The 24,256-nt window shown below is 43.2% G+C and overlaps 1 protein-coding gene across 1 annotated transcript in view; it reads left to right on the top strand.

The window, feature by feature from the left end:
* wdpcp (WD repeat containing planar cell polarity effector) overlaps nt 1-24,256 on the top strand; it is an 80,809-nt gene that overhangs the window by 16,019 nt on the left and 40,534 nt on the right. Inside the window, exons 5-9 of the mRNA XM_080507197.1 lie at nt 2,532-2,602; nt 4,000-4,059; nt 4,825-4,939; nt 11,698-11,834; nt 16,511-16,690. Coding sequence (XP_080363323.1) covers nt 2,532-2,602; nt 4,000-4,059; nt 4,825-4,939; nt 11,698-11,834; nt 16,511-16,690 — 563 coding nt within the window. The remainder of the gene's footprint in view (nt 1-2,531; nt 2,603-3,999; nt 4,060-4,824; nt 4,940-11,697; nt 11,835-16,510; nt 16,691-24,256) is intronic.

Here is a 24,256-nt window from a genome sequence, read left to right as displayed (position 1 = left end):
ACCTTGAAAACAGCAGTCCTTCACCCCCCCCCCCCCCCCCCCCCCCCCCTCACGTTGAACTTCATGTATATGCGTGGGCAGAAGCAGATGCACAAATTCAATTAGCAGTTGTTTTTTTTCCATATGCTTCCTTCCCTGTGTTTAACCACTGGAGATGGAGTGTGGAGGAGGAGGAGGAGGAGGAGGAGGAGGAGGAGGAGGAGGAGGGGGGTGGAGGGCTGGGAAATTAAAATGAAGGGGCCTTGGTGTGGGACGTGTTGAGATATGTGCTGCTCACTGTGAGGTTGCATTTGGGAGATAAACTCAACCACTCAAGAGCGCCAAAAGTCCTCATGATTAAATGTTTGTCTCTCCTTGAGGAGCAGTTTGTGTGTTTTGAAGGAACGTTTTGCTTCCAGTGGACCAGTTTGCTTCACACACAAAAAGTATCCAGATCCACAAGCAAGAATAAAGCCTACAGCATGAAGTCACCATCTCCTCGTGTGCGTTTTACCCTCATCGTCAAATCTGTGATCACATTCAGCTCCTCCATGGACACTTTTAAGAAAATAGTACCTTATTTTTGCTACGTTGGCCAAGTTTGGGTGGTTTCATGATTAAAGAACCAAAGAACCAGACCTGGGGTTGGTCTACTTGAAGGATTGTGGTATCGTCCTCAACCCTTTACAGAACATTTTCCAAGGATGTTCCAATACGTCGAGCTCACTGGGAATCAGCTTTTTACACCTCATTGTGTTCAGTGAAAGACGTCAGGCACAGCAGTTTACCTTAAAAAGTCTTGACATTTCAAGACAATTCTCTTTGGCTTTATGTAAGAGATTAGTTTCATGTTATTGAGCACCACTTTCCTATTTTATCATATTTTATTTATCTACAAAAAAGCTACTGTTGATATAACTTCTGAATCGCATTGGGCACACAGTATTTTAGAAAGTGTTAATGTTGTTGTTTTTTTGTTATTATTTCCTGATTGTCATCTGTGCATCATTTTGAGGAATCAGGAGGAAATGCAGAAGTTGCCTGATGTGCCTGATGAGGCTTGATAAATGCATTGACACCCAATGAGTTAGAAAGAACTATCATATTTAATAAAGAGCATAGAACATACCAGCATAATACATTGCAGTGTATTCAGTACATGTGAGAAATAACTACATGAAAGCTCCTAAAATATGAGATGAAAGTTTACCATTACATTGTCGAATATTTGTGTTTAATAAACTCAACTTCTGCTGAAGGAGGCAGTTCGACGTCAACCATTCATGACTTTATAAACCACTGGTGGAGTTTTATTTATTTATTTATTTATTTTGCTTTATTGTTGAAATCATTCTACTTTTCTTTCTCTAATGGGATTTTTTTTAATTTTCGTTTATTTTAACAAACACTGGGACCACAAACTTGACTCTATTTTTTTCAGCATTGTCTCCTTTGGTTGGTACAAATACTTTTGACAACTTTGCAGTGTTTTGTTTTTTGTGTGTGTGCAGTTTTCACATTTTATTAATACCAATGTTCCATTAGGAAAAAATATAAATTAATCTATTTGCTGTTTTTTTATTTTTGTTTAAATCTGTGGATGAACCAGATTTCAGCCTAATAACAAAAACAAAAAAATAATTTTCTCCTTTAAAATGACATTAAAATTGAGGACTTTGCATATTATATTGGTGAATAATTATTCTAAACATTGATATGGTTTTTTTCTTGCGGAGGACTTGAGATATCAACTAGATTATGATAACGCTAAAAACTAAACTCGAGCAAGAGACAGTAAATCCACTTACAAACAAACACCAGATTTATACAGTCAATCATGTTTAGGGTTCTTTTGGCAACGAACACATTGTTTCGTAGGACAGTGGACAGTCAATATTGGGTATCTCCAATGAAATGTTTATTTTTTATTATTTCTACTTTGAAACGGCATCGTCCATGTTTCTGCACACTGAGATTTGTATCTTGAAGTCTTGAAATACTTTTCATCTATTTCAAAGAAATGAGTGAATGAGTTTGAACTTAGATTAAACTTAAAAATCAAGATGTAATTGTTTAAGATAGAATCAATCCTACTTTCAAGAAGCTGCAGTGTTGGGCTTTTTCTCGATGAAGAAACGATGGTGGCTGTATTATTCTTGTGATCAACTGATTTAAGCTTGAGGATATTTGGGTCTCACGGTCTGTTTATGTGCTTGAAGGAGTCAGAAAAGTGCCTGCGTTTAACAGCAGATGAATCAAAGTTGTATGGCCTTCCCTTCTCTACCTGCACCTCCTGATCCCGTGTGACCTTTGCCCCTCATGTCATCTCTTCTCATACTCAGATCTCAACACAGATACAAACTCCAAACAGTTTCTACTTTCCGGGTTTGATGGTACATTTTTCTGAATTCCCACGAGTTTCCTTTTTTTCTTTTCTTTTCCCTTCTTTCTATTTTCCCAAAAAAAAACAAAAAAACCACCCAAACTATTCCTCATAAGTGTGAGTTTAAAAGCGAAGGCACATGATCTCCTCTGGTGTTTTTCCTCCATAGCTCGAGGCTATTCGTGGACCCCCAGGAACCGCCGACCCGAAAAGCTTCGCGATTCGCTGAAGGACTTGGAGGTACCCGCCTCTTCTGTTCAACCACCCCCTCCTCCACCCCCCCCTGCTTCCCCTTTCCCCTGTCGTCTTCCTCCCTCTGGGGATTTTCTGAGTTTTCCCTGGTTTTCCCTTTCGAAACGGGCGATTGATTAACAAATAGGGGCATTCTCTCCCCTTCCTCCCTCTCCCTTCACCCTCCCCGTCGTTCCTCGTTTGTTCTCCACTCTCCCGCTCCTCTCTCATCACCTCTCTTTCGGCCGAGCTCTGTCATCGAGGGGGATATTTGAGGGGATCAGGGGGCTGCAGGCCCCCCTCCTCCTCCTCCTCCTCCTCCTCCTCCACCCCCCCCCCACCCCCACCCCCGCTCTTCCTCCCTCCTTCCCCGCACTCTTCCCCTCATTCACTCTTGCCTTCCCGTCTTCCCTCTGCACTTGTGGCAGTACAGACTGAGCTTTGTTTGCCGGAACCTGTCTGTGACACACACACACACACACGCACGCACGCACGCACGCACGCACGCACTCACACACCCTCCTCCTCTCACCCGTAACCATTGTCTGAAACTAGAAACACCCCAGCTCACCTCCACACCTCCTCCTACCCCGTCCCCTCTCTCCTCCCATCCAATCACCCCAGCTGGGCTAGGAATGTGGCAGGAATGACTGACCTTACACACACACACACACACACACACACACACACACACACACACACACACACACACACACACACACACACACACACACACACACACACACACACACACACACACACAGAGCCGGTACCTGCAGGAGCTGCCGCACTGACCACCTTTAGTGTCTGTTACTGTGTACGACTGAAAGGTCCACATTGGACGCTGGGTAAGTTGTCACACTAACATTCCAACCTTCATCATTTCCTGAAATAGGAATTAGACAAAACATGACAACATACCATAAAAGGACCAGACGCGCAGGCAGAAGGCGACCAGGAAAGGTTGCGGCATGAGATTGAGAAGTGAAAGAAATGAAAACTGCAGTCGTCACAATGTTAGAAGATGAAGCTTCAAGCTTTTTTTAAATAATACAAAATGAAAATAATGATAAAGATCCCAAAACTATATAGTCAAAACTAGTTTTTGAAGTATTTAATTCGAAGACTCTTTACAATAAAAAAATAACACCAATTCTCAAATATATAGTTTCAACAGCTCATTTAAGTTCTGTATTTACTTTTTTATTTAGTATTTTCACACATTCCCAACATGTCTAGAAATGTGTGTTGCACATTTATAAATAAATGAAAGCCGATAAGACGTTTGATGTGAATGAAACTTTCAAAACTGTAAAGTTAAGATTCATCCAGAATCTTCCAGCAATTGCTTTCCCTCCATCTCTTTCTTTCTTTCTTTCTTTTTCTCAGTTTTGTTTTTCTTTCAGGAGCTACTGCAGACCAACACCTGCATCCACACCAGATGGAGGAGCAAGCACTCCTGCCAGGTACACACACACACACACACACACACACACACACACACACACACACACACACACACACACACACACACACACACACTGGCCTCAGTAATCGGGGTGCTTTGAAGCTCTTGACGTCTCAAACGCCATAGAAAATGATAAAACCTCGTTTTTTGAGTTTTAGGGCTCATGTTGTCAATCCAAATAGAAACTAATTAATGTGCATGATTAATTGAACTTGTCCCATACATTATTCCATAACATGATTTATTTTTGACAAATGGCATCTCAGATTATTGATCATTTTCCATATGATATTTGAAAAGAGGAACCATTTTTAATACGTCAAAATTTACATTGTTAACTAACTGACTGACAGACTGATGTTTTACTTGTACTAGTATTAGTATGGTTACTTTATACTAATACTATTAGTATAAAGTATTTCAAGTCAATACAGTTTTTAATGTGTCAAGACTACTACAAATAAATGTGAGAGCTCATTTCACTCTCCACTAAAAAAACCTGTGTTAATGACATTTCTTTTAAGTGTCGGAGTGAATTTGCTGTTGGGAAATCTTGTTGAAAGTGTACAAGATGTTATTGGTCAGCCCTAAACTGGGAAGTGCATGTCCAGCTCCATTAAACTAAATGATTGGAATTAATTTCAAACGAGAACCACTGAACACAGGACGTCTTCTTCATTAATGGAATCTATTTTCACTGTTTGGTGAAACACATCCAAAACAACATTTCGCCTCCTGCTGTAATGTGTTTGTTCCTCTGCAGGTGCTGCTGAGCAGCGGTGTGCTGGTGACCCTGACCCTGAAGGGACCTCAGCTCCAACAAGTCTTCATCGACCGCACGCTAACGGGCCGACTACCGTCCAACACTGTGGCTGATGGTCGGTGCCTCACCTTCTGTCAAACACACTCAAACCACACACATAATTCTGTTTTATTACTGTGGGAGGCGTTGCACTGACTTGTTCTAAACTCAGCAGTTATTAATTGTTGCTGGTCCCAAAGCTTTAGTCCAACCGCAAAGGAGATGCCATGAAAACATGCAAGTAATTTTTAACAATCACTTTTTTTTTTACTGTTTCCTGCCACAGTCCAAACACTTGATTTGGTGGTTAGCTGGTGACGCTGAATTGTCTGATTGTGTGTGAGTCTGTCTCGGTGCAGACTTTTGTTCCTCTCCTGGGAGTCACTTGTCTTCACCTATAGTCAGCTGGGGTCGGCTCCAACCCCCTGCAAGCCTGAATTACTGATTTTACTCATGATTTTAAGACCCAAATCATAACTTAAGATACAAGCTTTGTTTCAGCACGGATTGTCCAAACATGTTCAAAAGTTGAAACCTGAAACCGGTCCTCAAACAGACGCACAAAAGTGTGAATCCTCGTGTCAGTCACTCTGGCTGAAAGCCTTCCCAGCCTCCAGTGTGCAGTGTGAGATATTTTTGACTGTGATTTTGGTTCCTTTGGTGCTGCTGATGCTAATTAGTCCTGTTCTGTTGCAAGAAACGTGCCCATTATTGCAGTCAACAACAATTCTCTCTCTCTCTCTCTTGCTCTCTCTCTCTCTCTCGCTCTCTCTCTCCCTCTCCCTCATTGTCTGGATTTCTGCATTCACTGAATGAAATTATGGTTTATGTGTGACTTAGATATTCAAGAGGTTCACCGTGGTTTAAGCAGATTTAAGGACACAAACATCATTGTTTCCAGCACAAGGCCTGGCTACCTCTTTCTGCCCGCAGCGACACACACACACACACACACACACACACACACACACACACACACACACACACACACGCATTTAAATATTTTAGGATTAAAAAATAAAAACATGAAACCATCGCTACCACGCACTTTTCTCTCACACTGTTGAACACTATGTTTTTTACACCTGCTCACCCAACATGTGGCACATACACACTCTTTGCACCACTCTTGTTACACACACACACACACACACACACACACACACACACACACACACACACACACACACACACACACACACACACACACACACACACACACACACACACACACGCACACACATAACAGGTGCCACAGGTGAGCCATGCAGCTCTGCTAGCTAATTGCGGCCAAATCCTTTTGTGCTACGTCTGTCCAGGGGCCTTCCCTTAAGAGCATCCATCAGTGTTTTTCCTCCATTGCGTGCTCCTCCGGGGAGCGTGCCCCCCCCCACCTCGCTCTGCAGACCTGGCAGGAGAGAACAAGGAGGCCGTGGACAGCGGCCCAAATCTGCTAATTATTTCTTTCTTTCTGTATCAATTATTTGTTCATAACACCGCCCTCCCCACTTCCGCCCGAGGTCTCCTGACACTTGATAAAGCCCCGCAGTGCACACACACACATACACACACACACACACACACGCACACACGCACATATACACGCATGCAGACACATGCACACACTTGTTCACTAACACACAGACACACACATGCCCTTCTGTACATATGCATGCATATATAATTATTACTGGCACACACTTTATACAGGCTGGAAACCAACACACACACACACTCACACACACTCACACAATGGCACATAGTGAGGTACACGCACAGGTACACACCCACACCCACTCACCTCCCACTGCGTTCCATTCAAAGCCTCAGAGGCACTAATTATTGGAGTAATGGTTGTGAGAGGGTGGGTTTCCGGGGATTGTGTGTGTGTGTGTGTGTGTGTGTGTGTGTGTGTGTGTTGGGGGGGGGGGGGGGGGGGGGGTGTAAGAGGTTAGAGGTTCTCACATCTGCCACTTGTTAAATTACGCCCGAGACAATTAGGGAGCAAGTACAGATCACAACACCGAACACATTTACAAGGCGCAATTACAGTTACTGTTTACAATCAGTGTGTGAGAGTGGGTGGGCGTGTCAGGTATAAATGACTTATTATTGCCTGCATGGACTAATTTTCCACTTCATTAGATGTACTTTTACAATCTAATGTGATCTTGTACAACAGCTCCTCCATAAATTCTGCTTTTATAATGTTAATTAGGTTCCAGTTTTGCTTGTGGTCATCATAGAGGTTTCGATTTAATTCCATCTTAATTTTTTATGGTGGTGTTGAAGTGGGCTGCAAAATATTGAGAGGAGATATTCAGAATATTATAATAATGTGACACCGTTTAATGGATGTTTTATATTTTGGAGGGCCAAATAATGTAACACACTTATTTATAAAGACTGCAGCAATAGCGCCATTGAAAAATACGACCAATTTTTAGATGAAAACCTCTCTAATGGACAAAATGTAACATTTTGACCAATGTGAAAACATAATATAATAGAGAGCTGATGTGCTGGATCTTGTTAGATTGTCTATGTGAACCTAATGAAGTGTAAAGTGAGTGTGAGTTTTTTGCACATTATTACTCTTTCAGAAGGTCAATCACAAAGTTATTCAACAATTCCACTGTATATTTTTACACAATGAATTATTCAGTTCATTATGTAATAGTCAAACCGGGAAAAAGAGGCCTGACAAAATTTCCTACAAACTTATAATGTTGCATTTTTATGTACAGCATGTATATTATGATTTCTAGCTGTAAATCACCTTTGAGTGTGAGAAGCAGTCTACAAATGACAAGTATCCACTTTGTTTTTTGTTTTTAGCCTTATACTAATATTAATAATGCAGTTTGTTTGTGGTGCACTCTGCCTCTCAGAAATCTCAGAGAGAGCACAATATGCCAATCATTATTGTATAAAAACACCAATAAAATGAACCAAGCTTAAGGAGAACATCTTGGAAGAAGGTGGAGTTTAGGACATGGGTGTCAAACATAAGGCTCGTGGCCCAAAACCAGCCCACAAGAGGCTCCGATCCACACCGCCTCGCAAATCATAAGACATTTCAAAGAAATTCTTTTTTTTTTTTTTTTTTTTAAGATTTCTTATGAGTAGTGAAAAGGACACAACACTGGGACACTGAGACGTCAGTGATGCGGCCATAAAATACAGCGACCTCATCGCTATGAAACTCGCCTCCAAGCTGTGCTGTAGGGGCAGTTTGTAAAAACATGTATTGCACAAAGCTTATAGAAGTTTCTTTTGGCATTTTGCTTCATTTTGCACCAGAAGGTTCCATTCAAATTGGCTTTATGTTGAGATTGCAGTCATTTTCAAACGTAATTGTTGGGCTTTTGCAGAAATATAGACATTTTCATCCCACATACTCTGCACCACACCATAGAAATTATGAGAGCACTATTTACTGGTCCAGAAATTGTATATTGAGATGAAATTGAGCTGTACGCAGCCCCCGAACTGAAAGGTGGTTGACGTATATGGTGACATTTAAATGCATGGAAAGCTTAAAGGACATATACGGTATACCAAAAGCGAAACTGAATTACCACTTCATAGCCCCTACACCTCTTTCATTTCATGTTTTATATTAAAAAAAGAATACAGCCGTAATATTAATTTGTGAGTAGCCGAAACCAGTAAATGTTTTGGCATTTTTGCTTGAATAATCTGGAACGATTTCACCAATTATCAAAATAGTTGCTGATTCATTTCCTTTTCACACGCGTTTAATTGACTGAAGGCTGCAGCTCGACTTAAAGCTTAAATTAAACCGTAAGCCCCAGTGTAATGACAGAAAATGTATTTTCATTCCTGCAACAGGATGTGACAACTTTGCGAAGCAAAAGCGAAAAGAAAAGAAGTAGGAAGAAAGAAAGAAGGAAAAAAAAAAGGATTTCAGTGTTTGGATGCAGAAGAAAATCCCTTTTCTGATTTGCATGGATTGGGACGGATGTGAGACCTCGTACGTTTTGGATATTTGAGACACGGAGCCACTGCAGCCAGGTCTGTTTTTGTTTCGGGACAGCACAAAGCGGGCTTTACCGTCCTCTCTTAAACTTTGCGTCCTGAATGCCAGCGAGCGTTTCCGCCAGCAGCTCCGATTGCATCATGCAGCGCAATAGATTACAAACATTTTACACCATCAAAGTATTACCAGCTTCCTTTGGCCGATGGCTGGGCCAAGCCGCGCATATGCTCCACGATTAAGCATCCTTAAGTGATTTTTCATAGCCGGTTTCATTTACCCATGTTTAAATGTGCTTTGGTTAAGCCCATTGGCCTCTTATGTCAACATGCTGCTGAGGAGATGGCATTAAATGGATTTAGGGGACTGAGTGTGTGTGTGTGTTTTATTCCTGTGTGTGTGTGTGTGTGTGTGTGTGTGTGTGTGTGTGTGTGTCAGTGTGTGCGTGCTTCAACATGTGGTAGCTTTGCCTTACTCTAGTGGGTTTGTGTCGGTGTGTGTTTGTAAATGAAAAAAAAGGTGGTTGGAGGCTTGAACTAATAAAAGCGTATGCCGTTATCCATGCTTGTGTCTGGGGGCGCTCATATGCTTGTGTGTGTGTGTGTGTGTGTGTGTGTGTGTGTGTGTGTGTGTGTGTGTGTGTGTGTGTGTGTGTGTGTGTGTGTGTGTGTGTGTGTGTGTGTGTTGGGGGGGGGGGTTACAGGGTGGGTCAGGAAGGTCTGGCCCTTAATGCCAAATCAGCCACCTGGTCCCAGATTGGTCCACAGCCTGGTTTCACATCTCCTCCCTCATTTGGAAATGAATAGGATTAATCTTAATCCCGTTTATAGACACCCATTGAGATCAATACTAAACTGCATTTAACTTGATTTGTCTGTAATCTATTACAAAGACGCTTACTATTGCATTAAATGTTGTCAGTAAGCTAAGGATTCATTAATGGATGTATTTTCCTTTTTTTTGTGTGTGTGTGGGTTTTTTTTAAATATTTTTTTAACGGTTAAAGCTTTGAACTAGTTCTCGGCTCCGAACGCCTCGTAATCCAACTTCAACACAGGCAGACTCAACTGACCTGCTTTAAGTTGTAGTTAGGTTGTTTTTTTTGTTTTTGTTTTTTTTCCCTGCATTTCTGAGCAGTTTTCCCCTCTTCCCTCATGAATATTTACACATTAATTTAGAATTTTCACACAACAGGATGATTTAAAGTGTAATCATACCAATACCCTCACGTTTATAAATACACACACACACACACACGCCGTGGTTAATTGCCGGTTAGATTTCTAAATCTCGGGGTGCAGCCTCACTCGTTCAACTCAAAGCGGGATATCTGAGAGACATGTGTAACAACCCCACCCCCCCTCCCTTTCCATTTAATTGGTTTCATAAACAGATTAATTTGAAGGCGAGGGGGGCTTAATTGCTAATCAGCGTTTCCACGCAGCTCCCAAAGAGTTGAACAGGATCAAGTGTGTTCTCCTTCCACAGAAAGGCCTCAGAGCCTTCAGCGCACTGACAGGCGGGGAGAGATACAAACGACGGCAGCAAGAGGGGAGGTGGAGATGAGGAAAACTCTAAACTCTGTTTAAAGGGTGGGGGGGGGGGGTGCAGTAGCAATTGTGAGACTTCAAACTTGAAGGTGCAGTTTTGATGGCTGGTGGTAATAAACTCAAGCTGATTTAACGGCACAAATAACAAGAGGCCATCAAAACAAATGTTCTCTGATAAATCCATGGGGGCTTTTTTGTGATGCCAGGTTAACCCCCCGGTGGGAGAGGACATGTCCAGCTGCACTTGCATGGAAACATGCTGTGCTTTGTTGCTTTACTTACTTACTAACAAGTTAAGTAATTTCAGCGTTCACAGCTATTCAGCAGACATGAGGAGCAGAATCGAGTGAGCTGCTCGTAAGGGTTTTGAGGGTCGCGGATGTGCAAAGGTTGATAAAGTCTATAAATGTTGAAAGAGACAAAGCTGATGGTGTTTAAGAAATTGTAATTGTTTAGTTTGTTTTTCCACTGGTTTAATTTTCTTGTTTCAGACTTCGGATTGTCAGGAGACGCGAGAAAAACGTAGTTTTACCCTCCTGGCCTGAGTCGTATGTGTTGATCCCTGGCTACTGGATATACAAGACCAGCCTCTCGCTCACATCCTCATGTGCAAAGTGAGGCAAAGCACTGAAGCCCAGTTGCTTCCATTCAGAACTGTGGTGCTTCGAGTTGATATGCTCGGTGTTGCAGTGGCTCCTGGGACGTCTGCAGTACAGCTGTCTCGTCACAGAAAACATTCACAAGCCAGAACTCTGATATTCAAGGTTGAATTTATCTCAGAAAATGTCACACTGTTTTTTTGACAATCCTACAACCAAAAAGTTAAACTACATCTATCTGAATCGACGCTCACACTGACCACAAGCTGAGTTTCTTTTCCCACATTCAACTTCCACATGAGTTTCTTTTAACGACAACAACAGAAATGTAAGTTAAGTTTGTCTGGCGGCCCCTCGGACTCTCTGGGTTAACGGTCTGTCTCACAGACTTACAGACCACCACTCCCCCCGATGTCAAATATGAGTTTTATTTAGATATCAGGTTCTCCTTTTTCCGATTTGATTCAAACACACATCAGAAAAACATGTGAATCTTTATTTTTTGAGGTGGTTTCATTTAATAACTGCATTGTCTCATGTCTCTGAATTCCCAAATACAAAGAAACCCCCAGTAGTCACCACATCACTGGCTTCGCGTGAAGACGCTGTTTTACCTGTTGCAGTGTGTTGGGACGATGTCTTCTGCTCTGAGCGGCCACGTGAAGTGTGTTGGTGTCGTCCCCAGCGGTGCTGAGCGACGGGCTGATTCTGCTGTCCTTCCTGGAGCGGGGCCAAGTGGCTGCGGTCTACCTGAACAGAAAGAACCAGGACTCCCTCCAGACCGGCAGGCGAACAGACAAACTCTCCCCCTCGGAAATCAAGGTACGGCCCAGCGCATTGATGGGAGCGTTGCACCGGCGACGCCATGTTCTTAACGCAGCGTCGGAAACGAGGCTGCGTAAAGACTGGATCACTGTCAGGCTTCTTCTCTTCATCCAGTCGGATGGGAAATTGTGTCAAATTGTTTTTCTTTTCTTTCAAAGTTAGATCAAGTAAAGCCTCAAAACAAAAGGCAAGTTTTTTTTGTTATTTGCCAATTTCTTATTTGAATGATTTTGAAAGGGGAATACATGTGTTGTCTCACTCTTATGGTTGGTGTCAAATGCTGAAGCTCAGTTTTAAACTGACAAATACAAGTGAACAAAGGTTATACAGTATATATAGGGTCAGTTTCTAAAAATACGCATAATGCAACAGCCCGAGAAGTTTTTTGGGGGATATTTCACTGTATTTGGCACCAAAAGGTTTCATTAGGATTGGCTTTATGGAGATTGTTGTTATTATCTACCGTAATTGTGACCCCATAGACACGTTTAAATTAAGAGGTTACGATGGAACTGTTTTATCGCTCTAACTCACTCCAGATGAAATTGGGCTGTTTGTGTACCCTGAACTGAACTTGTGTGAAAAGGTTCAAACAAAAACATCAGTGTACGATGATTTAACGACGGTACCAGGGGGATTAGAAGCCATTTACAGGTACTGGGCATTGTTATCGTCGCTGTTCAAAGCGCTTCATCACAAACGTGTTGGATGCCAACAAGGATGACACACTATGGGAGGAGCAAGAGCAACCGGTGCATGAAAGCAATGGCGGCTTAAGAGAAATCAGCAGGGCAGGAGGTCTGGGCCACAAATATGAGACGGGGGACTTCATATAAATCTGTACATGTTGAGGAAACATCTGAGATGTTCTGCAAATTTGCACTGTTAAGACTTTCTCCATTAGCAGTATTTTACAAAATAAGTTTAATTCCATGTTGTTGTTTTTTTTTATTGTTTTTATTTCAGAAATTAAAATCCATGTCTTCACAAAAACAAGATTGCCTATTTGTACTTCCCTATTATATGCTTCCCCCCCCCCCTCCAAACCAGTCACACGTGTGACAGTGACCAGCGATGCCAGTCTTTCACAGGACTTGTGCACCATGAGACAAATAATTCTATACATAAGCAAGCTCTTTAAAAGGCACGGAAACAGAGGTGGAACGTGTGAATTCAGCACAGGAAGGCTTCTTCCTATGAAGCGGCAGTGCTGACATTTTTTAATCTGTGGCCCGTCTTGGCTTGAGTCACAAAGTGAACTGACACATCCAATCTCTGTAAATAAAGGAGCATTTCTGCGACACAAGCATCTGAAGACATCACTTCTAGAAACATGTTTTTATTGAATATTGATTGCTGGAAAATAGCACATTAAAGGAGGTGACAGGCCAGTGTATGCCTGTGATTTCATGCACATCTCGCTCATCCTTTTAGCCTTGAATCACATGTAAATGCAGAAAACATCCAGTTCATAATAAATATTGTGTCAATGTCGCCTTTAGTGTTCGATGTGCCCAGTTTCCTTCCAGTTCTCTGCAGCCCTTTGTACCTCTCTATTAATCTGCCGTACAGGTGTGTGCTAAGCTCAGTCTGATCTCCAGGTGTTTCTTTTTTGTCGGTGTTAGTAATAGGTCTGATTAAGTGTGGCCCAGTTTTTTTCTTCATTTTTTTTTTTTCTCCCCCCACAAAACAAAACTACACTGTGTCCTCCTCCACTAGCTGGCTAACCGCTAACCCTGGCATTATCACATTACTGCCAGGCCCTTTTGTGTGTGTGTGTGTGTGTGTGTGTGTGTGTGTGTGTGTGTGTGTGTGTGTGTGTGTGTGTGTGTGTGTGTGTGTGTGTGTGTGTGTGTGTGTGTGTGTGTGTGTGTGTGTGTGTGTGTGTGTGTGTGTGTGTGTGTGTGTGTGTGTGTGTGTAAAAGCAATCGTTGCTGTCGTGTGTCTGTCTCCAGAAGCACAGCGCTGATAAGACGCCCCCTCCCTCACTACCACCACCACTTTATATTGTACACCCCACACACACACACACACACACACACACACACACACACACACACACACACACACACACACACCCCGGTCAGTGCACGTGCATGCAATCTGCATCGTATACACGTGCACAGGCTCACGCGCATACCCCCCCCCCCAACAAACACACACATCCACGTCCACATCGCCCTGGTCCAGTGGGCTAAGCTGGAGAAGGGAGAGTAAGGGGCGTTGTGGGGGGGTGAGGGGGGGGGCTAAACTAATCCGGTCCACAGAAAGTGGTTTTTGATTATTGCTGACCAGCAAACGCCAGCAGAAAAAAAAAAAACCCTAGAAGAGCGAGGAGATGGGTGCGGATGGAGGGGGCACACAGGGGGTAGAGATAGAGTGTGTTATTAACCCGGTGATTTTCAGATTTTTTTTTTTTTTTAAACCCCCCCCCCCTTCTTTTCCATTTCTAATCTGTCAGTGATCTCCCGTTCAGCTATCCGGGGCAACTCTTTGTTCCCTTTATCATCAGATGTACCTCCATCATTTCCAGGCATATTTTGTGTCCAAAGCAAATTTAACCCCCTGAAGAGCTCCAGGAGGGCAGATATGGACCACTGAAGCTCAAATCTGCCCTGCTATATATACAACAGAGCTTGTTGGTTTTCTAACTTCTGCATGTTCTCGTCCTTTTAACCAATTTTTGGGGGGGCTTGTGTTTCCTAATTGATTTCTAAGGAGACATTCTTGTATTCCTGCTTCTGACAGCCGACCCATTTAGTGGGATTTTGATGTTACAACTGACTGCTCTTTTCTTGGGTTTCAAACATTTATTTTGGCTCAAATGTCTCATTGATCTATTACAAAAAAAAATCCAATTACTCAACCTCTCTTTCCCTCTCTAGTGTCGTTTTTTTTTTGTTTTGTTTTGTCCTTCATTCATTCATTAATTCAGGCATGTTTTATTCCACGATTCCCACTTTCCTAAAGCGGTAGTGCATTAAAGCAGCCGCCACTTCTTCTTTTTTTTTTCCCTATCCAAACCCAAACAATGAGCTTTTCTTTCATTATGATTCCTAATATTTTTCTCTCTTTCCGCTCCTTCACCTCCGTCCTGCCTCTAACTGCCAGGTCCGAGAGGCTCTCCTGTACTGTGACAGAGGTCATGGATCAACCCTGGTTTATTATGTTAGTAAGTGTGACTGCAGATAACAAGTGTATGAAAGCCCCCGTATGAATGCATGTGTGTGTGTGTGTGTGTGTGTGTATAGTGTGTGTGTGTGTGTGTGTGTACAGAGGGAATGAGCTGTGGTATACATGAAAGGCGGGGTCACAGTGTTCGACCTGCAATTTCACCTGCTTTAAAAGTGCTTCTGAATGGTTTGTTCAACCCCGTGTGCCTTCGCCCTGCGCTTCCATAAAAGCAAACGTTTACAATCCACCTCCTTTTTGTGTACATACATGCACGCATTCATGTACGTGCGGCTCTATGTAAGCGTGCGATCAAACCCCCCCACCCCCCCACCCCCACCCCCACCCCTCCCTCGTCGAGCGCCACGAGAGCTCATTACTGCGCGTCTCTTTGTTGTGGCCCGTAGAGCGTGGCGGACCTTCCCAAAAATATGCACATCACTAAAACAACAAGCCCGACAGAACAAAACGCACAGACATTAATAATGGAAGATGAAGGGAAGAAAAAAAAAAAAAAGAACAGAAACCCAACCACCTTAGACATCAACAAAAACAAGAGTACGGGGGAAGAGAGAGAAATGTGAGGCTGTGGGAGCCCTCAGGTCCTCAACCAGGCCGAGAAGGTGAATCCAAATGAATGAAACACACAGATAACTTCCCTTCCTGTCTTCCTGAAACATCCATTCCTTAACACGCACTCTTACTGCAGCGCTTTTTGATACTGAAAGTGCCACAAAGGTGCGATTGTGTCAGATTACTTACGAGGCAATAATCTACAAAAATCATGGATGTTACACTGAGATGCTGTAAATATCTCCATGGCAGGTGGTTCAGGCGTTCAACAGAGAAAAGAGCACGCACTGTATTTGAGCGTACACATGACGGAGGCAGTAGAACGGAGAGGGATCAGTGCAGACAGCGTCAGAAACTTAAAGCACAGTTTTATCTTCAGTTAATGGAAAATTCAGTGTTTTGCTTTCCCAACAGCTGAATCATGTAAAGATGCCAAGTGATGATACTATTAGCTTCAGCTTCTTTTCTAACCCTGATGTGGAGACTGAAGTAGGGAAACATAACTAACGGGTCAAACGCTTGACATACACCCTATGATACCAAAAGGCTTCAGCACACAAACACAATCTACAATGAACATTGAACATTGAAGTTTAACAGTTCTACAGAAAGAAAGGATTGAATCCAGAACTCAAACTGGAAATATTACTGCTGTGAGGTGAGAGTGGTAAAAATACGTCACCCTGCAGCTTTCCTGGTACAGTTATTTGTCCATTTCCAGATAATATTACAACATCGCTGACATTCTCTGAGCCATATTGTCTTTTTTTCCATTAGACACAACTTGGTGAGCATGCGCTCTATAGTGGAGTTGAACAAGCTGTCAGATTCCATCTATTGGATTATTAATGAAAGATTTCAGTGGGAGTGGGGCTAACGCGGAGCGCTACTACAGCGTTTGTGTTCATGTTGTTTCTTCTTGTGTGCAGGTGATGTGCGTCGACGACGGCGGGAGGAGTCGTAAAAGTCACCGACGCGTGAGTCTCAACCGTGTCCAGGATGTGGCGCTCTGCTGGTGGAACCTGGACGAGCCCGGGGAGGAGCTGTGGACCAACACACACGTGAACAACCTGGTCCTGATCAGCTGCTCACCCACTGAAGGCCTCAAGGTAACAACACACAAGCCACAGTATTAGGCAAGTTAGGCATATAAGGCAGTTTTACCTGCAGAGCTGCCTCTCACTGTATACTTTGACAGGGTTGTTGTTAAAGTCATGCTTTCTAACCAGTATCTCGATATGTTATGAGGTGGATGGATGATCTCGGCACAGGAGAAGTGCTCACTGACACATATTTAGACAGATAGTGAACAATATTTGACAGAAATAGGCCTTTTGTGTACATAGAAAAAGTGTGGGATGTTTGAGTTCGGTTCATGAAAAATGAACCACTTCAAAAAGTGGTGCGTTTATGTTTGTGTTGACTAGTTGTCCAGCAGTTTTGCTCACATCATTTGATCCGATGTTAATATTTCAGTGTGAGCGCAAAGGGAACTTATTTACTCTGGGGTTTTTTTCCCCAAGGTGGATTCGGACCCTGAAATCAAATCACGCGTGTAAAAAACAAAACCTCCTGAATGTGGAGCGGAGCAGCCAAAATCTGTGTTGGAGCTTCAGTGTGTGGGATCATTTCGCAGGACAGGAGTCAGACTTCAGGAAGAAGTTCACACAGGAACACTTGTTTCTTCATCCTGGGAGTCACCTGAGCAGGACGCCTCATTCACACCTTCACTCCAGTCACTTCTCGCACTTACAAATGGGACAAAATCCCATGGCAGGTTTAAGTCAGACTGTTAGGATTACATGTCCCGTCCCGGCTGTGAACACCTTGATATCTCTCAGGATGTGAAGGACATGGCTGCAGAAACCACATGACAGAATGAATGTACTGTTTGTCGAGCTGAGAAATGAGAAATGTGTTACAATTGTATTGGCGGTCTTCATTTTCCGCTCTATTTGTGGCTTAGGAATAACATTAGCCTGCCTGTTGGAATCATGGATTGTATTTAATATGTGATGATGTGATGGGGTGGGAGAGCCGGTTGTTCCCAGGATCAGGTGCGAACACTTGGCATGGCCGCCGCTGCCACTGGTGTGAATGTGACTGTAACATCAAGCAATTTGAAAACTACTGATGCGACCCGACTGTAAGGAGACTCAAACGCACAACTCAGAACAAGGTTTATTGACATCACTGGTAACCGTTGGTACGTGGGAAGACTTTGACACAAAGGGAAGGTCTTCGGCGGCCATTGCATTTCTCAGTGTTGGTCGGTAAACTGAGCAGTTCACGTGACTTTGGTTTACATTTGCAGTTACTGATGTTTAAAATGGATTTCCACTAATCACAACCCTATTCTCTATTGTTTTTTCCAGACGGCTTTGCCTTTGTGACCGATCATCTGTCACATTGTGTTCTATTTGTGTGAGCAAGCAAATTACCACAATTTATATGGGATCTTGTTCAATCAGGCTCAGTGTGGAGAACCTTACAAGTCCATGAGATTGTGTGAAAACACAATACAAGTGAGGATTTCTCCCTCGGCTCTCATTAACGGTGGAGGAAGACAGTAAAAAAAATGTTAATTTAAATGACTCTGAAGGAGGAATTTAGTCATCAGAATGAAGTGAAGCAATGAGATTAAATTAAATGAGAGTCCATAATGTCCCGTATTGGTCTGAATATAAGACGTTTTTCTTTCCCAAGGAAATAAGTCAGAAAATGACTGAGTCACTGAGTTCAAAGTGAGAAGATGGGGAGTGCAATGAGGAGATCGTACCGTGGTTTACACACAGAGAGGGAGTCATTACTGACTGAGAAACGCAAAGAAGACAGAATGAGCATAACCAGATCTGTTATTCAGCTGAGGGCATGGAAAGTCTACAAAGAGCGTAACGTCCCTGATACTGGGTTTAAAGTCCGTTGCGGCTGTTGTAGGAGATTCATGTGGCTTTATATGGGCTGTCTTTACGGAGAGGAACAACTGTGGCCCACCCTGGACTCAGACTTCACTGAGAAGCTGCTGTCTTCAGTGTTATGTCATTAGTCTGGGAGACAAAAACACCTCAACCCTTTAAATCAAAGGAAAAAGTGCCCATACGCCTTTAATCAGAGGTAGAAAACACCCAGGGCAAACATACACACATTCAAAAAGAATATATTTTTTTTCCCCATAACAATTTTGTTCCAAATAAGATCCGTATTGGTCCCATGTTCTATTCGCAGCAATACTGTGATTATTTCAAGACTTAAAGTTCAACTTATGCACCACTCGGTTTAAATGATCAGTCATATTCACAACCACTCACACACCAGTGGTGATAGCTGCGGTGCAAACTGTCCACACGAAGTGCCAGATTGGAGATCGAACCGTCAACACTGGGATCGGTCGACAATCCAAATCCGCCTCGACGTAACACACTTGCATGTTTTACACACACACGAGGGTGGCGTGTTGAGTAGAGACCTGTGTTGTCATGGATGGGATTGGGGACGGTGTGTTAGTCACCTCAAGGGTGGTACCTCCGCGTTGCACGTCCATGCATCACCATATGAAACAAGCGGGAGAGCTTAGCCGCGGTACAGCGTGAAGGAGAACGCCCACACATCCACACAGACACTCAGGGAGCCTGAAACGCACATCTTTATGGCCTCTGGCTTTATAAAAAAAAAAAAAAAACCTTTCCGTGACCCGATTCTACGTCGGCACAGGATTTGGCCTTGTGCCGAGAGCAGATGAAAGACCCCAAATTACCGAACCGGGCTTAACTCCACTCTTCGTACCGTGTACTGCGGTAAGCATATGCAAAATATTCCCCACAACCAGGCGAGAGAAGGCAGAGAGTCTCCGGGAATGAGGGAAGATGAGCGTTACCAATCGAACGCTAGGCAAACAAATTCACACAGGAGAGAATGAGGGGGGGGGGGGGTTGGAGGTGTGTGTGTGTGTGTGTGTGTGTGTGTGTGTGTGTGTGTGGAGGAGGGGGGGGGGGGGGGGGGGGGGGGCATGAATATTGAAATAATCAAAGCAGATGCTGTATGCTTCTTGTTTTTGGAGCGCTCTCCATTTATCGCACTTCTTCACCTAGTTTATTCTCTCCCGTCTCCCCCAGCACCCCAGCACCCCCCTCCCCCCCCCTCCGTCGCCTCTCCTCCTCCTTCGCTCCTCCTCGCTTCAACAACATTAAAGTCTCTTCGTGGGGCTGCGGCATCGCGCTCTAATGAAAGCGTTTGTTGTCATTTTTCAGATGCGCGGTGTGAAATTAAGCGAGCAGTTTATGTAAGAGCCGTAGCGGGAATCAAACACCGGGCACACATCGGGCGACGCCAGCGACTTCAATCACTTCAAGCTCATATATATGTTCCTTTTGTTCAGTTCGCTATCTGCCGCGCTAAGCCAATTTTCTAGCCAGTCTCTCGGCATTTAAAAAAGTCTGATTTCCTTCCCTATGTGGTCTTAATTCGTATACTCCCCCCCCCCCCACCCCATCTCCAGCAGCAGCAGCAGCCCCGGCACCCCTCCTCATGCTGATAAGTGGAGCCATGGGGGGTGGGAGGTGGGAAGGAGAAGAAAACATACACACTTCAGCAACTGTGTATGTGGTTTTTTTTTTTAATGCAGCCAGTTAACATTTATAATGATCCATCCTTCATGCTTCCCTCTTTCAACCCCCCCCCCCTCTACTTACCCTCTTATTCCTAAACAAACACATTTGATAATCTTAATAAAAAAGGAGTGTGTGTGTGTGTGTGTGCGCGCTCCGCATTTTTACGCTTGTTTATGAGCATACTTCAAAAAAACAAACTGTGTGACTATCTTATCTCTAACCGTACAGTTTTTTTTTCTCCAGTTGTTTGATCCGCATTCGTGTTATTTCTGCCATCTTTTAATTATTATTATTATTATTGACAAGAGAATACATTAAGAATATATAATTGAATATAAATTAATCTGTAATCTGTCCTTCATTTGTTCCTCCAGGACGCTGTGATTACCAGTGGTGTTCTGCACGCTAAATTAACATTGTTTGATATTTCGTCACGCATGTGACTTTATATGTTCTTCAAAAACTGACAATGGTAAACTACAGGGAGTACTAAAAAAATAAGTAAATAAAAAAGTGTTATTTTTGAAGTATTTTCCTGTTTCCAGCTCGTGCCTGTCAATAATACTCCATTTATCTTAATATGAATGAACACTGCCACAACATAAGCACTATGCAGAGAAAACTACTATAAGTGTCACTATCTACTTTTAAACATGCACCCAACAAATGTAGAGAAGAGTTTTCTTCATGGTATTTTTTTGTAATAACCTTGCTGCGTTATTGTACAGTTTTACGCTTCTGTGCAAAAGATAATTGTTCTGTACTGGTGTATCTTTGTACTGACTTTGAAATCTCCTCAAATGTTCACGTATGTTAATGAGGGCCCTATGAAGGATTAATGGCTGGATCTGTGTGGAAAAACATAATAGAGCTGCCGTCGTTTAATGTAAAATGAAAGCACATACAGTGGAGGCCACATTTCATCTGTGCTGCAAAAATACTTGGTGCCACATGTGGAAGCCAAAAGTGCAAAATGTCTCTGAAGACATCACACGGAAAGACTCGCACACTTTTTGGGTGTCATGAATGAGACCCCCCCCCCCCCCCCGTCCGTACGACGCTCAGCTCTTTGGCGTCGCTCCGGACGGCGAAGGCGTGAGGAATATTTGTGATCGTTATCCCGCTGTGCCGCCGCATTTTCTCACATCAGGTACTTCAACTCTAAACCGAATTCACACACCTAAAAAACTTCTCTAGTCCCACCCAGCCTTAGAAGCCCCCCCACCCCCACCACCACCACCACCACCACCACCACCACCCCCCTCCTACTCCTCTCATCCATCCCTCGACTCGTCTCCAAGTCTCTCCATCTCTCTCTCTCGCTCTCTCTCTCCCTCCCTCCCAGTCTTTCTCTGCTCCGTGAGCTGGAAAATTGGCTTCAAAAGGCCACTGCTGTGAACAAGGGCCAGCCACACAGTTGGGCCCGTCCGCTTTATCTTTCACGCCATGGAGGAGGAAAAAAGGTGCCGGTGAGAGAGAGGAGGAGAAGAATGGAGAAGAATAGTTTTGACCAGTCACTGAAACCAATAACCAGCAGAAAGCTACTTACTCGAGGTCCCCCTCTCTCTCTCTCTCTCTCTCTCTCCCTCTCCCTCTCCCTCTTTGCATCTTTCTCTCCACCTCTTCACCCTATCTCTCACTCACTCTTTGTTCTTTCCCTCTTCCAACTCTTTGTCATCGTCATCTCTGCACATTTCAAGTCAGTCTGCACCTTTTTCCCTTCCGTCTCTTTCCCTTTCGCTCACTTGCTCCCCTCTTTTTACTGACCTCTCTCGTTCATCATTTCCTATTTTATGCTCCCACAATCAGGGAATACTCTCTATTCACATGCTACTTTATACTCTGAGGAGTTCACAAACACAGCGCTTTATGAATATTTTAACCTGACATACATGCAGCCTCACAGAAGTCTTTCGTTCTTTCTCCACTAAGATTATTGACCAGTCATTGTTTGGCGATGTAACCTGTATAATAGATAAACAAAATGTGATTTTTAGACAAGAAAAATGTTGTGCTTTAAATTTGAGTTTCTCAAGTACACCCTATAAAAATGACACATGAAACCGTCCAAATGTATAGTTTAAAACTGTCTCGAATTTTTTTTTGTTTTTCTAAATAAAGTGTTCTGAACGGTCCAAACCACACAAACCTGCAAACCTTAAGACAGCTTTAATCTCCTGATCAGCCGTATGGCCTTCAGGGGTGTTTTGCTTGCCTTTGCTCAGCCGAGCTGCAAACTCAGGACGGGGTCTTTAAGAGCAACCAAGTCAAAGTTCTGCTGCATTGATCACAACTCTGAATCTGCAGTCTGAAAGTAAACGCTGCTGTTTTCACTGATATCTTTCTGTATAGCGCTCAAACTGAAATGAGTTTAAGATCAATGCAAGCCTCATTAAGAAATATAACTGGGGTCTATGCTTCTATATTTAAATGCACGTAGGTGATTTTAGATGCTCATTTGGCTGATCTCTCATTGAAAACTTCACTCTGTCATAATCAAGCTGATAAAAGTGTTGTCAGAGTAAAAGTGGAAAAAGTACATCCATTACTCTTAATTTTTGCTTTAATTATCAAGAAGACTGAGAAAACTGAAATTGTATCTGTTACTTAAACATTTAGTAAAAACAGACGGGTATATTTGACAATATCTACTGGCATTTTTGACATAAGAATATATTTGGAATGTAATTTATTCCATTTTTCTGTAACCGAGAACAGTTAATACCTATTTTGCTGTTTAGAATTAAATTGTCTCAGATCTTTTCTTAAATTATGAAACAATCCTGCTACTCACAAAAACTAAGGGAATCTGTGTTTAGTAGATTATCTTTTTGTTGTAGCAATACCTCTTGGTGTTAAATCCTTAATAACTGTGTATCTCCATACAGAACGTGCCACATTTGTTCCCAACATGCATTTGTGGGTTGAGCATCAGAACGGAGAATGTGGGTTAAACAGCTGTGAGGAGTCGTGTTTAAACTCCTGAGTTTTAAACACACACTGGTGTTTTAGGCTGACTGACTGATTGTATGATTGGCTGAGGCTTTTTTTATCAGGTCTGGAAGTGATGCATCTGTTACACATGGTGGTTTGCACTGTAACTTTTTTTTTTTTTACATATAATTTAATTTGTCTTTATTGGACTTAATTCAATTCAATTTCCAAATCTGTGTTTTTGGTTATTGATATAAGTTTTACCTCAGCTAATTAAGATAATGTCTTTTGGACGGGGGCCCTCCCCTCCTCTGGTTTCTTCACAAATCTCCCCCTGGGGTTAATGTGATGTGATAATGTATTAACATGTCAGAATGATGTCGTAACCGCTCTTTCTTCAGGTTTATGCTGTACAGCTCAGCCCTCTGTAGAGTCGTCCAGCAGGGAAATCAATGGCATCGACTGTATTGTTGTAGTTAAATGTCAGTAAGTCCATGTTTCTCAGCTAATACCCAGTGTATATGTGAAGTCATTGATTGATTGATTGATTGTCTGCTCCCACTTTGAAGTCATACATATTTTGTTATGGTGTGTGTGTGTGTATCAGAACTCCTGGGTATCTCAGAACTGTTGTAGGTTGAAAGGATCCAAACTTTAGCTGATGCTGCCCACCATTCTTTGGAGAGTGACCTGTCAGAGGACACATCAGCTGAATCAGCTTCATCCCCTTGGTGGTGCCATGCTGGCACAGCGCGCACAAGCAAGGCCGGGCAACGGGAGGAAAGCTGAGGCAGGTTGTGTTTGGGAGGGGTAGAGGAGGGCGGGGGGGGGGGGAGGGGTCAAGGTTTGTGACACTGGAGTAGGTGACGGCGTTCGGTTGGATTGCACTCCACGGACCTTCGCTTTGCTTTGTGTTTGTTCACTAGTTTATTTATTGCATGTGTCACTTTGTCCCTGCAGAAATGTAGCTTCCCAGACAACTGCACCCTCCCAAGGATACACCACCTCGTACATGAATTGAGCCCCCTCTCGCCTGCCGCCTCAAATAAACACACACATTGACGTGCAGCACCCACCCCCCGGAGAGCAGCAGGAGCTCGCTCCGAGGGATTATGGAGAGGGAAAAAAAAGCTT

Source organism: Blennius ocellaris (genome assembly GCF_963422515.1).
Source record: "Blennius ocellaris genome assembly, chromosome: 13".
Taxonomy (NCBI): Eukaryota; Metazoa; Chordata; class Actinopteri; order Blenniiformes; family Blenniidae; genus Blennius; species Blennius ocellaris.
The sequence above is the reverse complement of the archived record's forward strand: the minus strand, read 5'-3'. Positions and strand labels throughout refer to the sequence as shown.